The 15,280-nt window shown below is 40.8% G+C and overlaps 2 protein-coding genes and 1 long non-coding RNA gene across 6 annotated transcripts in view; 1 reads left to right on the top strand and 2 right to left on the bottom strand.

Moving 5' to 3' along the window:
* The window catches only part of skap1 (src kinase associated phosphoprotein 1), a 35,133-nt gene extending 31,316 nt beyond the window's left edge, over positions 1 to 3,817 (bottom strand). Inside the window, exon 1 of the mRNA XM_079658172.1 lies at positions 3,594 to 3,817. Coding sequence (XP_079514298.1) covers positions 3,594 to 3,633 — 40 coding nt within the window. The 5' untranslated portion in view covers positions 3,634 to 3,817. The remainder of the gene's footprint in view (positions 1 to 3,593) is intronic.
* On the top strand, positions 9 to 12,231 carry LOC307024233. 4 transcript variants are annotated; one of them, XR_013803864.1, is made up of 5 exons: positions 5,007 to 5,202; positions 5,565 to 5,594; positions 7,071 to 7,166; positions 10,881 to 11,105; positions 11,273 to 12,231. It is a non-coding gene; the product is annotated as an uncharacterized lncRNA (long non-coding RNA). The 4 variants fall into 4 exon arrangements; XR_013803863.1 differs by lacking the exons at positions 5,007 to 5,202; positions 5,565 to 5,594 and adding an exon at positions 9 to 1,633; XR_013803865.1 differs by lacking the exon at positions 5,565 to 5,594 and having other exon boundaries at positions 5,014 to 5,202.
* Positions 12,232 to 12,454: 223 nt separating this feature from the next.
* hoxb1b (homeobox B1b) lies at positions 12,455 to 15,147 on the bottom strand. Its single transcript, XM_079658178.1, has 2 exons — positions 13,500 to 15,147; positions 12,455 to 13,246 (listed from the first exon to the last, which is right to left on the bottom strand). The coding sequence occupies exons 1-2, from the start codon at positions 14,062 to 14,064 to the stop codon at positions 12,936 to 12,938; spliced, it is 876 nt and encodes a 291-aa protein (XP_079514304.1). The 5' UTR covers positions 14,065 to 15,147; the 3' UTR covers positions 12,455 to 12,935.
* Between the last annotated feature and the right edge of the window lie 133 nt (positions 15,148 to 15,280).

Consider the following 15,280-nt stretch of genomic DNA (forward strand, 5'->3'; position numbering starts at 1 on the left):
TGAAGAGAACAGAAAAACACTGTATACATGGCATTCGTGAAGGCGCAATGCTGAAAGATTACACGGAATAATACACTGAATAATACTTGATTTAATCAAGGTTATAAAGTTTAAGAACGATAGAAACCTAATTATTTGCTCAAATAATGTACTATAATAAAATCCTTTTGTCAATCTTTCCTTGTTATGTTTCAGGGTCACTTAACATTATGACCCCAGTATAAAACTCAAAATGTATAAGTCTGAAAAGATAATCACTTTCTAGATTTACTTTATACTCATTCAGCAAATGGACAGAACAATATAATGAATTTTAACACTTAGGTAAAAAAAACATTTTTTTTTTTTTTAATATTCAGAGGTGGCATTGGGCTCTAGTTTATAATAGCCATCATTGGTTGGTAGAAATAAATCCAAATTGGCATTAATGAGAAAACAACTTGTGTTTGTGTCTCATTTTACCAGCCATGTTCAGGAGAGGACTTCACCAGGAGGAGAACTTGCAGTGGCTACAGAAGATGGGCCTTTAGTCAGCGGCTGTAGCAACTCAAATGCAGTCAACACATACCCCAGTCCAGGAGTCCCCTCAGCCTGATGCTGTTGGGCCTGACCTGTTTACCAGGCAGGGCAGTTCCCAGGAGAAACCCCCTGGCACTGGGGTTTGTACTGCTCGAATTCAGGTAGCTCCAACAGCTAAATGAAGGTTTGTCTAGCAGAACTGATGCTTACTCTTCTGCCAGTAAAGTTTAGTGTCAGGGAGGAAGAAAAAAAGATACAACTAGTTTTTATAGTTTCTACAGACATGCATTTCATCCAATAAACCAACAAAAATACATTGACTTCCTTGACTTAACATCAGCACTGTAACCTCTTCACATTCTGCTGCACGTGAAGAAATGTTTGAATTAATGCATACAACACATTGTACCTTTTAATCCACATCAACAATTGGGTTGCGGTCGAATTGTCAGTTTAGCTTAGGAACCTTCCTAACGGAGTGAAATGACCCGGAAGTCCCTCAGTGGCAGCCATGATAAGAGCTGTTCTAATTCTCTAGATCAGTGGTCGCCAACCAGTCGATCGCGATCGACCGGCGCGAGTGTGGTGCGGGTAGATCGCGGACCGTTAAAAAAAAAGTAACAAAAGAAAGAAAAATAAAATTAAAATAATAATGTTTGAAAAATACATTTTTATATGTAAACCTATCATCCACCACCCCATTAGCAGGTGCCACTTGATTGACGTATATTTGAGACACCTCAATAATATAATACATTAACCGTGCTTTACGTGAACCTCATCATGACACAAGAGACGACGGCAGGACTCTAATTTCCCGTGTTCAGTGAACGCAACAGAGGCAACACACCAGACCAATCAGAGAGTTGCATGGAAATACACGTGTTCTTGTGTCATTCAAGCTCGGCTCTGTGTGTGTGTGGCGATAGGCATTTAGTGTAATAGAGAGGAAGTGAGGGAGAGAGGGAGAGAGGGAGTGAGGAAGAGAGAGGGACCGGTGCTAGCGGGGACCATGATGTTAGCATCTGGTTAGCTAGCTGCACTAACGGACATGAGGAGCTGTTTCCACAACAAGCTGGAGGAGAGTCCTCTCCTGTCAGACTGAGGGGCTCAGGTGAGCTAAAGGACTCTTGAGTGTTGAGAACAGTTTTGTCACAAATTATTCAAAAGATTATTTCCGCGGCACACCTTCATATGATCATTATAGTTATACAAACAATAAGAGAATAAATGAAAAACAGGTATGAAATAGCCTACTATATGGCAGTAATACAAGAATACATTTTAATGTGATTTGTAAAATATCCATAAAGAAAAAGAAAATCTGTTTACAGTTCTGTTTTATATGGGTGCTGAGAGAGGTATCCATAGATCTCTTCCTGTTGCTCTCAAAGTGCACCAGATTGATGCTTTCAACTTCAATATTTAAAAAAGATCTTCCCGGGGGAGCATCCCCCCGGACCCCCCTTGAGGGGGTGAGGTCCGCACCCCAATAGCACTTTACCTCGCCTATATGCCGTGAGCTGATTATGGAGCCTTCATTGTAACAGTAATTCAGATGCAATTAGGCTATATAAAAGGCCTCAAATTGGAAGCATTGTCTGGGCCGTCTTTTTCCCTCAATTCTGCAATAGGTAGATCTCGCCTTTCACCTAGGCCGAGGTCGGTGATCTTGGCTTAAAAAGGTTGGTGACCACTGCTCTAGATGATAGGAAAGGAGATTTTAAACTTCCTTTATAACCTCCTTTAGCTTAGGAAACACTGGACCTTCCTTTACGAAGAAAATGAGAGAATGCTGCCCCACAATGCCTTGCGGCCGCAACATTTACCGTGGCACACCATTCGGCAGTCCACGGAAACAACCGATTATGACCGAGAAATGCGTATCATGAAAGTTACGGTGCTTATTAAGCCATTTAAAACTTATGTGGTAACTTGCCAAAGCGCTTTGTTTTGAATGTTCAACACTATAATAATCAAAAGGACGAATATGAACATTTGTATTTATTTTAAGATCTTTTCATACAAATCATACGTATTGGGATTCATGTGGATTCATATGTTCGGACCGGAGGGTGAGGGTGACAAACATAAGTTTCACTTCACTTTTGTATTTCAATTCGAACCTTGGTCATGAAGAATATACTGTATATGTTTCTCTGTTGTCCACGTTCATAAAGCATAAAACAACACCATAAGAGCACGGTGCAAAGTGTTCTAGATGCGTTTACAGTGGTCCGCCGTTCTTATTATACATCCATGTAGTCCGCTGTATAAAAAAATGTACTTTCCCCACAGAAGACATACATTTATGACATCCGCTGGCGCCTCATAAATACGTTGGATAGTGAAAGTGCAGTCCGATTCTCAAAGCAATGCAGTCTCTTTTCCTAAGTCCTTTTGAATTCTCCTATCCACTATCCCTTAACCCCGTGACGTTTCACACAGAGGTCAAGGAATAGTGGATAGGAAAAGACGATAGGAGCTGATTTTTGGACTATTCGACTGCAACCCAAGTCTCATTTTACAAAGATTACAGCTTAATGTTTTTAAGTCTACTGCCTTTACTGTTGGGAAACTCACAATGGCAGTCTCACTGATGCAAATAAATGAAATAGAGTAGTAATGTTACCCAGTAAAACATGACGTTTGTACCTCAGGTCAGCCTACATTACTTATCTGATACAATATCTTTGTGTTCTCTCATGTAACACAAACTGACTGACATAATGCAAATTATGGTCTTCCAAAGGGCCTATTTGCCTGCCTGGCAGTATATGCAAATGTAGTAAAATACTGTATGGTTTAAAGTCTGTCTAAAGTATGTTCTAGTTTTTTTCTACTTTCACTTTTAAGATTTTACATAAGCGACAAAACATAGACTGAATAGAAAGTATTTTTTTAGGTTGACTTCGCTTAAATGTGTGCGTTTTCAAAAGCAGTAGAATCAAATTATTTAAATGTAATAATCTAAAGTGAAAGTATTCCCGAGTTTGCTAATTATTTTCTAAAGACAAAACGGTACTGTTAAAAAAGCATTGTTAACGGTAAGAAGGGGGAAAAAAAGACATTACCATCCAAAAGCCTCCTAATGTCATTTGGGATTGTCCCCATCCTTGGCTTTCACCTGTCCAACTTCAGGCACTTTGGTATGTTGACTTTTCAGACCTTTTCCACCCGTTCACACTTTAGGTTTTCCTCCACAAAGCAGCCTCTGTCATACTGTTACAGCTTGATGACAGACAATAACCTGGCACAGCCTAGCATCAAACCACCTGTGTCCTCTTGTACTGAAACCTAACTTCCGTGCATGCATCTAGATTTGCACAAAATGGGGAGGAGCAGGTGCACAGATGACAACTTCCTCTGCACTCTGGTTTTTTAGTTGAGGCTTATGACAAGGTTTGACTCACACTGAGAAACCACTTTCGTCTTACCCACAAATGTCTGTCGAAAAGAAAGCCTAAGTAGAGGCTGATTTCTTGTACATTGGATACATTTAGCAGCATCAAAGCATAACATTATTTTGATTCAGATGAGAGCAAACATCTTCAGCGGTCAAAAGAACAACACAATAACGATTATTAAAACAGTAGGCAATTAATTTACAGTCAATAAGCTTTTTTTTTTAAATGTGTAGACTAATCAACTTATCATCATTATCATTGCAGCTCTAGTCCTGTTACAAATAGAAGTGTTGGACATAATGCAAAATGTCCATCCTACCCTCAACCAAATGAACGTCCTCACATGTCTAGAATGGCAAGAATCTCGAAGTATCCATAAGCAAGATAATCCCTGCCTGCCAGCACCAGATATGCTGCTCTGTTGCTGATCTTTGGTAGCCTGACTTCCCCTTCAAAAGGATGACACCAAACAGACAATTTCACCACGGGGATCAATATAGAGCCGCACTTTATTGAAAACAAAACTACAATACATAAGACGGCCCTTATGTGATTCTGCATTTAACAATATAGTATTTCAAACTTAAAACCTGTTGAATTATAAATATATTAATACTACTCCAGCACAACCGACACTGGTGTATTGAACAAATCATTTAACAAGACTTTTACATCAAGCAATAGTCAACTGTTGTTTCTGCCTTGAATATTGACATATCAAAGGCCCTGATACAGTTATGTTTTGGTGAGGTCCTCCTGTGTGTTTTTTAGCCCTAAAAACCATAGGCCAGTATTTTTTGTATGCATATTTAAGCCTCTCAAAGTGACAAAAGTAATATTCTACAGGAACAACCAATTCCCCTCATATTGGTTAGCTATTAGTATTAGTGTAAATACTATATCAAATCCAAAAAGTATCAATTAATTAATGTGGTTATGACTCTAATGTTGCAGATGGTGATTGTGTAGCTCACACATAGCACAATGCTAAAATACATATTGTATTAGCTCATTGTAATCGTATTGCACTAATAACGTTAAGGGAGTAAAAAGTAAAATATTGGCTTCCAAAATTAAGTGGAGTACAAGTAGCTTACAATTTAGCATAAATGGAAATATCGTTACTCTGCTAACAATACTAGCCACTAGCCACTTTAGCTGACATTAGCATCAGCATCAGCGTTGAGAGCTGAGCTGTCACACTGCCACTCACCTGCTAGTTAGCTACGGCCGCTTTCCTCAAAGTGTCAGTTCACGACATATTTTCTTATTTCAGGTAAATAACGTTGCATTACATTATTGTAACTTTGCTTTGTATGTTTTGTGTAAGTGAAAGTGTTGACCCGAGCATGTCTACTAATGTTTTAACGTTGAGCTAACTTGAAGCTAGCGTGTGTTTACCTTTACTTGCTCCAACTTCGAGCTTTGCCTGGGCTGTAACAGCCGACTTTCCCCTTTAGCAGCATTATTCAAGAGTAAACTCATATAGTTAACACGTAACATGGTGTGTTACCGTCTGGCTTGACTGAAAGTGCCATGGTTGACTTTTATAGTCAATATATGATATTATAGTGGTTTCAGTAACATTACACTAGCAAGCATTCAATACGTATTTTCACGAGTTTCACCTACACTTAGGACTACCATGTTTTTCCTTTGAACACGAAGGTGAGTTTTAAATATTTTTCCAAAGCTGTTTTTATTTTAATATGGCTAATTTGTGTGTAGGCTGACCTACGCTGCTTTCTAACTACTAAGTACTTACTATCTTAGCAGGTGTTTTTGTTAATTGAAATTGTGGTGCATTCAAGTGACCTTTCGCTGTCAAAGATAGAGAGAAAGAGACAGAGAGCAAGCGCATTTCGTGGTATCTGCAAGCAGTGGCAGGTACTTCCTGTGGCAGCTGCAGATGCCACCAATGTTGTACAATTGGTTATAAGACATGGTTTAACTTTCACTGTTTCAATTATACAAATCACTACTTTAATTGTTCTTTGATTCAAGCTGGCAAACTAATGAGGGTATTTCTGACAACATGTGAATGCAGCATCACATAAATTACTCCCTCACTATATCTGACAGGGCATGGATGAATGGTTTATATTACCACTAGAGGGTGAACAGCAATGGAACAGACTGGACTGGGCTTCAGAGGAGGGATTGTGGATAGTTGTAATACTAAAATAAATAGTGGTGAGTCTGACCATCGCCTTATTGATTGTGTATTACTGAAACACAACAAGGAAAGCCATCAAGGAGCTGAAGCTCAATCAGACACTGCTCACATCGACAGAATGCACCGGATATCAGTCAAGGCTATGTTGAACTAATGTGTATTGAAGCTCAAAAGATAATTATTTAATATCCCAAGCAACATATACATACACAACATTAATTGCTATTTCACAGACTAACAAGTAAAATAAATGGGTTTAATACAACCTTTCCCAGCACATCTAAATTGCAAAATAATTATAGTCAGTGTTTATGGATAATTTACATTTTGGTTGTGTTTTTTTAAAACATTATTTTTACAGAAAATTAATTATTAGAAATGTTGAAAGTCATATCTTTGGCTGAAGGTATTTTTTTCTTATCATACTATTTTGATTATTTGGCCCATGTCCTAAGAGTAAATACTGTATGATAAGAAAATCCACATTTCTCATGAACTACCTACTTAGGAGCAAAACCTCATATTTGGTTTCCATGAACTGATGACAAGTTGAATATTAAAGAAAAACAACATTGTTAAGGAAAAAATCATATTGAAAGAAGATTAATTGACACAATGGTTCCTAATTTTAGAAAAATCATGACTTTGACTAATGTTAAAAGTGTGATGTTCATGTGATATTGAATGTCAGTTACATTTGTATTGTTGGATGCGCCCCCAAATCTGATTTGTACCTGTTGAACAAATGTGTGGCATTTTTTACTTGATAATAATCATACTAAATATATTCTTTGGGCACTAAAATGCTGGAATGTTTTTAAATGCTTCTGCACTAAAATAAAAGTATATTTTCACATGTAGAAACTGCAGTAGTGGCAGAATTTTCTTTTTGATTGCATTTGACAAGTATTTTATGTTGATAAGCTTGATATTTCATGATGGTCTCCTTGCCTGTCACTTCTCTACAGGAAGCCACGGGTTCAGAGCAAGTTGAATCCCATGTCAGAATTGTCCCCACGCTGACCTGCGCCTGACTGGCCTCCCAGCAAAAAGCCCCTGTGAAGGTAAGAGGAACTGGGGTCCCCTCCCCTGGAAAAGAGGTTCCCTCCCCTTGACAGCTCCACAGAGCCCCAGCCACCTGCCTGCTGGGTCAGCCCCATATGAAAAGGGAAGCTCTTTGTAATCCGACGGGGATTACACCATCCAACAATGCACCGCTGAAAGAGCGACAAAAGCCCTGTATCAAACGCAGCTGAGGGGGAGCAAGGCTATGATCTCCCGCTACTACCAACACTGACTCCTCCGCCACCTCTCATCTCCCCAAGAGGCTCTTCCCCCCTTTAGCATTTGGCTGCCTCTGTCCTCCTTCTGCCCTCTCATCTTTAGGATCTGGCCTTTTATCAGTGAATTCCTTTTCATTTGCATTGCAGTGTGGGGAGGGACAGCGGGTCTCTCTGATCCGATAGAGCCAGGAGAGAGAGTCAGGAGGATCCTCAGGGCATGAAGTGTGTGTGTGTGTGTGTGTGTGTGTGTGTGTGTGTGTGTGTGTGTGTGTGTGTGTGTGTGTGTGTGTGTGTGTGTGTGTGTGTGTGTGTGTGTGTGTGTGTGTGTGTGTGTGTGTGTGTGTGTGTGTGTGTGTGTGTGTGTGTGTGTGTGTGTGTGTGTGTGTGTGTGTGTGTGTCTCCTGTCCTGCAAACACACACACACACACACACACACACACACACACACACACACACACACACACACACAAACAACATTGCATTCTCAAGATAGTCTTTCTCAGTCCAGGGGGACAAATAGTAAAGCACCCATGCCTGTCTTTCAGGCTCTGTTTGTCTTTATCTGTATTTCAGAAAAAGGAAGTGCTGTTTGAGGCTTGAATTAAGGAATGTGTGCCTACAATTATGTAAATTGGTCAAATACATTTCGAGGAAGACTCAAGTAGAGTGAATTGGGTGTATTCATTGTACCTGAGGGGGGATTTGTCTGGGGCACCATGCTACAGTCATTTGTTTCACATAAAGAAATATGTGAAATCTTAAAACACAAGAGACCTTACCATACATTTGATGTTTGACATTGGCACCTGTAGAATTAAAGTGCTAAGTGCTTAAATGCTTGTGAATTCAGAGCAAGAGATATCATAAAGGTTCAGCAGCGTTTGAGAGACTGACACAAACGGTAGTTTTAAGCGGTTGGAGTTGCACTTTGGCACACATCATCTTTTTCCCTCCTTACAAAGGTTTAGTAGAATTCCAAGAAGAGTGGATGTTGAAAGTCTGCAATGATTTTTGTTGCTTGACTTAGTTACAACCATTAGTTTTACCTCAGCATAAATCATTCTGTAAGAATACATGTCTCTTTTCTCCAACAGCTAATATCTCACGTGTCAATTGATGCCCTAATTTAAACAGCCTATTCAAACCCTTGATAGTAATAGAAGGTGGCCTGGTTCTTAAGGGTCTGTTGTAAATGTTTGTCTTGCTCGAGGAGATAAAAAGAGGTAGTTTACTTTTCGGATTTCCTCAGAATCATTGTATTCCCAACCCACCCATTGCTCAAACATATGTCAGTGTAGGGGGCTTTTGGTGGCAAGCGAAGTAGAAAAGTGATGATAGATTGAGGACACAAAAGACAGAAGAGCAAATGTGTTGCGCTAAATCTACAACCTTCAGTCAGCCTTCATATTGACTGACTCGGAGGGGTTGCCTCAACTCAAATCAATGTTAGCCCTGAGAGCATTGAATAGAAAATCATTCAAATTGTATTAGGTTAGGATATATGAGCCATTTCCAAATATTAACTCAGCATTATTTGAGGTGTCTGTTAAGGGGAGCAGTTACAGCTCGCAGTGCGTCGACTCGACTGAGTGATTACAAACCTCTATTACATGTGATATATGAATGTATGAGAGGGACCTATTTTTCATAACCAAGACATCGTCCCTAGAGGCAGTTGTTAAAGAAGAATCTATGAATTACCCCCCTGGAACAACTGGCCCTTGTCGTGAGTCGAGGAGAGAGGAAAGGGAAGGGGAAAGGAAGGGGAAAAGGGAAGCGCACTATTGATGGCGCTGGGATTGAGAGACTGGAAGGACGCCAGGAGATGCTTGTGATCCTGCACACCGCCGCCGCTCCCTCTGTCCAGTTAATTGGAATACAAAGCAGAGCAGGGTCGATGAGAGAGTGGTGAGGACGAGGAGGGGAGAGGAGGGAGGGAGGGAGGGGAGCTGCTGTCTGTCTCCAGCTACGCTCAACCTTCACTGCTCGCTGGGAATTGACTGGGGAACCAGCAAGCGAGACCGACACACTGTCACTGGTAAAATGAACTGTCACCTTGCATTTCTCAGCCTCCTGGCAGCATCGAATTGGCCGCTTTGAACCATGTGACGTGACACTGATTGAGTTCTGGTTTCCCCCCCTCCTGGGCTCTAAGAGGAAGAAGCCAGTTTAATTTCAAGTGTACAGCCTCGCCATGCAAAGAATCCATGCACTCCCCGGTTTGGTTCTAAACACCAAAACCTTTCATGGGCCACTCCATTCTTCCTCACCACCCCTCATTATTTCATTGTGCTGCTTCGTTACGCTGCCTCTCAGCTAGTCTTGTTTTTCTTACGGCATATAGTCATGGCGGTCTGACAGGCACACAGAGGAGGAAAACTATTAGGGGTAGCCATTTGGATCCTGGAGGCAATCCCAGGGAGTATTAAGACGTTAACCCTGGCCAAGTCACTTGTCTCTCTCAGTTACTATGCTGATGGAGTGGGGAAAGGATGCAGTCGCAGGGGGGACCCAGGAGGCCAGGGCTTCAGGTCGGCTGGCGCTTCCAGATCCAATAGAGCCTGACTCAGATGGGGGATGGTTGTCAAGAATCTCCCAGTCTGGGCTAAAAAGAGCCTCAGTGCCATAACAAAGGAAGAAGAGAGTGTGCCATTCATAACCGGGCAGCATTTCTCCTCAAGGCTTCATCAGAAGAACTGTGGAAATGAAATGATATTGGTCGAAAGCGACAGTAAAAATCACATATGTGGCTGTTCATGGTTTCTTTAGTGTCTTCTAATTCACAACACTGTCCAATTCTGATAAAAGTGCTAAAACGTATATTGTCGTTAATAATAAACGCATAGGGAATCTGAATGCATTTTATGCATGTTTTAGAATGTTCAACCTACATTTCTTTTATTTATGACTTTTTTTAAATCAGTTTTTACTTCTTACTAATGCTCCTACAATAAGTCGATCAGAAGTTAATCAGAACATTTATTTGCGGCTATTTTGATGAATCATTTATACAAATTCAAGCACAACTGACCAAATGTAACGATTCCAGCTTCTAAAAGAGGAGAGTTTGCTGCTGTTAATTGTCTTACATTATAGTAAATTGAATACATTTGGATTTTTGACCAAAAAGAATTTGTGATTGGCTATTTTCTCTTTTTTCTGGTGATTTAGAGTCTAAACAAATTCCCAAGAAAATAATAAATCAGCAAATTATTGATATCATAGACAATTGTTAGTTAGTTAGTTAGTTAGTTAGTTAGTTAGTTAGTTAGTTAGTTAGTTAGTTATTTAGTTAGTTGCCTTCCAGCATGATAGAAATATGACATTATGTTTTATTCCTAAAAAATGTTTTATAAATAAATCAGAGTATGGTCGATATTGCTCTGTATCTTCCTCTTCAATTGATGCTTATCTCTGCGTCTTGTCAGCATATTAGAGTATGTAGTAGATAATGTAGTTTGATAACATAAATGACTCTTCTGCTGTATCTCTTAGATCACCAACCCCCCGGTATCCCATGAATACTGTTTCTAGTTTCCCTTTGAAGCCCTGGGACCCTGCAGAGTGACATGCGACAGAGGAACTGGTCGAAAACCAAGGAAGTGAGCATGGCAATAGACTTGTAAAAGAGCCAGCAACAACTGCCATCAGCATGGGGTACAAACAGCACTGGGTTGACCTCAAACAAAGTGCAGAGGGAGGCGGGCCGGCTAAACATGTGTAAGATATCTGAGGAGAACATGCCGGACGCTGTCTATTAATATACCTTGTGTTTGTGCACTCTGCAGTTCGTTTTTCTATTATTTTTCTGACCATAAATGATCTTCTGTCATGTCCCTCAGTGTTCATTAACTACTCTCTCCTCCTTGCCCTACATTCCCCTGCAGAAGGCGAAAAGAGCTTTCCTGATCCGAAGGTGAAAAACATCCTCCTCCTCCTCCTCTTCCCCCGGACTGGAACATCTGTCTCCGTGGTGTTGGCTGCAGTGCCGACTCTGACACCTCCAGATGGAGGACCCGCTGGGAGCGCTGAGGTATTACCTGAAGAGATGGCAGGGATCACACCTCTGGAATGAAGTCCCACACTTGTTTTCAGCACCGTCCCCCTCTTATTGTTGTTGAATCTGTCGCTATTCACCATATCGATTGTCACCTTGGCCTTGCGACTCTTCTGGAAGCTTTTGGCTGTTAAAGAAATGCGTGACAACAAAACCTCTCAGCCCCTTTTCTAATTTACAGTAATGGGCCGTATGGTATTTCAACTGTAGCGTCTATAAGTGGAACTGCATTCATTTTTAATATAGTTGCTCGAGAACTGCTTGTGGATATATTTCAAATGATTGCTGTTTTGTGTTTCCTACAAACACAGGGTTTTTTTCAGAGGCCCTGAACATAGCAGTTTGAATAAATCAGAGCTTTGACTAAATGGGGTTTAATCTCTTTAGTGTAAATATCTAACGCAATACCTACAGAAAATCTTAAGTATGAGAGGCCCTCGAGTTGACTTCTCCGAGCCACTCTTGGTGTCTTGACAGATTGACTCTGCATTCATTTGTGCCTGAACTCTGCGTGAACCTCAGCTTTAGGAAAAAGGGCACCAACAGGCCGGTGCTGCCGGAGCAGAAACTCTGTGTGCGCAAACTTAACACCCAGTGCAAATATTGGAACTGCTGCCCCTTCACCATCAACTGAAACTAGGTGGTCAGCCTCAGCAAACGTTTATCTTGAGCTGAAGTCACAATGAGCACTTAAATGTCAAACAGTCAACTTTTTCCTCTGATTTAAATGAAAATCTGGGTTGTTTGATTTTACAAAAGTATTAAAAATAAAAGTGGATGTCATTGCGACTTGTGCTAACTATCTTCAACAGAATTTGGGTAACAAATCAAGGGTGAGACCTGGCTCCCTGGAGTTTGTTGTCATGTTTAGAGCCCCTGGAGGTATTTGGAGGTGAAAAGGTCACTGGGAACCACCCCATGTGCTGTGAAAGATTCCTCTTGTCACATTATGCAAGGGGACTTTGGTGAGACTATTAATGGAAGTGAATATAGAAGAGAATTCGCAAGAACATTCATATTTAGAACAATTTATTATATACATGTATTTTTTTTAAAACAAGGCAAATATTTAAAAGGGAGCACATAATGTATAAAAATTAAAAGTTTGAATCCAATAACCAGCATTTCTTTTTACATAAAAAGCTAATTAAACTTTTTTTTCATTTCATAAACTTTATTAAGCTAAAACAGTTGTTGGAAAAATACCCTGTAAATAAATAGTGCAAACAATGAGACTGAGTAGTTCAGTGCTTCAACACAAAACAGCATGGGCTTATGATGAGAAGGCTACAAGTACAAAAGCGGATGGAAAAACATTTTTAAATGTTTCTCAGAATCCAATTCAGCAATAATCATTGCACTAGACACATACCCTGTAAACCTCACAAAGTCCACATGCCCTTTTCACAGTTTTTCTGGAATGGTGCGACTGAGGGAGAGTAGTGGAAAACTCCTCAGGCCTTTACAGTCATATAGTTTTTTTTAAAGTCACATCATGGTTTACTTTCTTTCCCTTTCCCCTTTGGAGAGGTTTCACTGCCAGAAAGTGTCTCTACAGGTGCTGCTCTGCTGACCAAAACGCAGCCCAGCTTCTCGCGTTTTTTCTGCTTCATCCTGCGGTTCTGAAACCAGATTTTCACCTGCGTCTCGTTGAGCTCCAGACTCGCGGCGACCTCCACCCTCCGTGGCCGAGTCAGGTATTTGTTGAAGTGGAACTCTTTCTCCAGCTCGGTCAGCTGCTTGGTGGTGAAGTTGGTGCGGATCACGTTGAGCTGGCCGGGAACCCCGAACTCCGACATGACAGCTGTGGAGAGAGATGGATGGATGATGATGGAGTGGAAAAACATGGAAATCATGACGCTGAGGCCTAGATGTGAATGATACATGTGAGGATGAATAGAAAGATGAACGAAACATTAGTTGCCAAATACCTTTAAAGAACTATTTAGGTATTTATCAGTTAAATTGCGTTTTTACGCACTGTGAGTAGCCTACATTTCAGCTGAAAAACCATTGGGTCTCTAACTTCTAGCTCTAATTTTTCAAGTTGAACATACCTGTTTTAGGTGGATTCCTCTTCACTTTCATCCAGTCGAATGTTTTAGAAGCCTCCTCTACATGCTCCAAATCCTTCTCCCTGCTTTGGCTCGGTAACCTTGTGTAAACACTCTCTGGATACTCTGGCTGCCTCTGATCCCCGTTTCCAAAGTGTAGATACTGGCCGCCTGTTACAACCCCAGGCCCACAACTGTCCCCGGTGTAAGGAGCCATGTTTGTTCCGAGGGGAGAAACCTGCGAGTGGATGAAGCTCCGGTCCTGCTCTGGCGCCAGGCCGTACTGGTGATGTCCGTACTCCAGAGGTGACCCATACATAGTGTTCCCCGACGGGGTTGCAAACTGCAGATCCAGGTTGACGTGTGCTGCCTGGTGGTGCAGAGGGAGGCTCGGGGGCTGGTGTGGCGCAGAAGGAGCAGGAACTAACCGGCCGTCCGGTAAGTAACTATCACTTGTTGCGCACGAGTTGGACGACATGTATCCATGGTTTAAATTGTGGTATCCGGCCTTGGCACTGAAAATATTCGCCCCCCTGTTACACACGGGGTAGTCTAAGTAGGAGTTCATCCTGGACTCTGCTTTGGCCTTTTGTTTGTTCACAACCGATCAAGACTGAGCAGTCATTAATCGCTGCTCCCTTTGCCCTAACCTTCTAGGTAGTATGTCAAAGCTGTAAAAGTGCCTACCACCCTCATATCACCTTCCTGACACACCATGTGACCCGCGAAACGCCAATGGCGAAGGACCTACAGCACTCTGTCAAGTCTGCAGGCTCGTCCATCAAACGGCTCGCATTTACATGACAAATGCTTCAATCAAACTCGCTCATCCATCGGATAAGAACACAAACATCAGGACACATTTTCAGACTAAGTGTTACAGAAGCTCCAAATGACAGTTATTATAATATGGATAATTCTTCTAATGGCCTCCAAAGACAACAAAATAGAGCATTATGCATTATAATTAACATGAAAATGAAAAAATGTAAATAGACTGTTGATTTAACCAAAACTAAATGCCACTAAAGGCGTACACAAGTAATAATACGACATTTAAATTATGAGTGTGAATTTTTCAAATAAATATCTTTAACATTTTATTTTATGGCTAATATGCTGTTTCAACACATTTTATATCTGTTGGTTAGAAATTAAGCTTATTTTCTTTTAATTTTGGAAAGGACATTTCGACCTTAAAAACTCGCTGGGATTTTTTTCTAAACATACATATGGTCAAAAGGCGTTTTGGCTTATTACCATACATTTCTCCGGCCTCTCGTCAACAGGAATCCTGCAGACAGGCTCTGACTCAAAGGCAGTGCAGTGAATTCAGTGATCCATCATGCGCTCTTTTTACAGATTGACAGCCTGTGTGGCCCACTTTGCCCATAAAAGAACAAAAGACACATTTAAGAACCATACAACCTTTTTTTTCTGGCGTCTCTCTAAAGACACCAGGAGACTATAATGTAATATCTTCCAAAAAACCTATCGTGTCCACACTCACCCGTAAGTACCCTGTAATTAAATAAGAGTGAATGTTATGTTACAGACCTCAAGTGCTAATTATCTTTAACAAAAAACTGTGAAAGTTGCCATTTATTCCAACACTTTGGTTGCTTTACAGTCGTCTTTTTGTATACTGGCTCTAAGAGGAGTATTTACTTAGGATACTTTGGTGTAATCTCAACAAATTGCGTTTATTTATGTAGCTGAAATAACAGCCAACATTTAAATCAGGGCTGGATGTGTGAACAAAATATTTACAAAAAGCCCATGCG

This window comes from Notothenia rossii, assembly GCF_949606895.1.
Source record: "Notothenia rossii genome assembly, chromosome: 11".
Taxonomy (NCBI): domain Eukaryota; kingdom Metazoa; phylum Chordata; class Actinopteri; order Perciformes; family Nototheniidae; genus Notothenia; species Notothenia rossii.

What these genes read in the sequence shown, in the direction of transcription:
- hoxb1b (XM_079658178.1), bottom strand. Translation starts at nt 14,064, where the DNA reads ATGAACTCCTACTTAGACTACCCCGTGTGTAACAGGGGGGCGAATATT. An exon ending in GAGGAATCCACCTAAAACAG is followed by an intron (nt 13,247 to 13,499) that starts GTATGTTCAACT and finishes CTCTCTCCACAG; the next exon opens with CTGTCATGTCGGAGTTCGGG.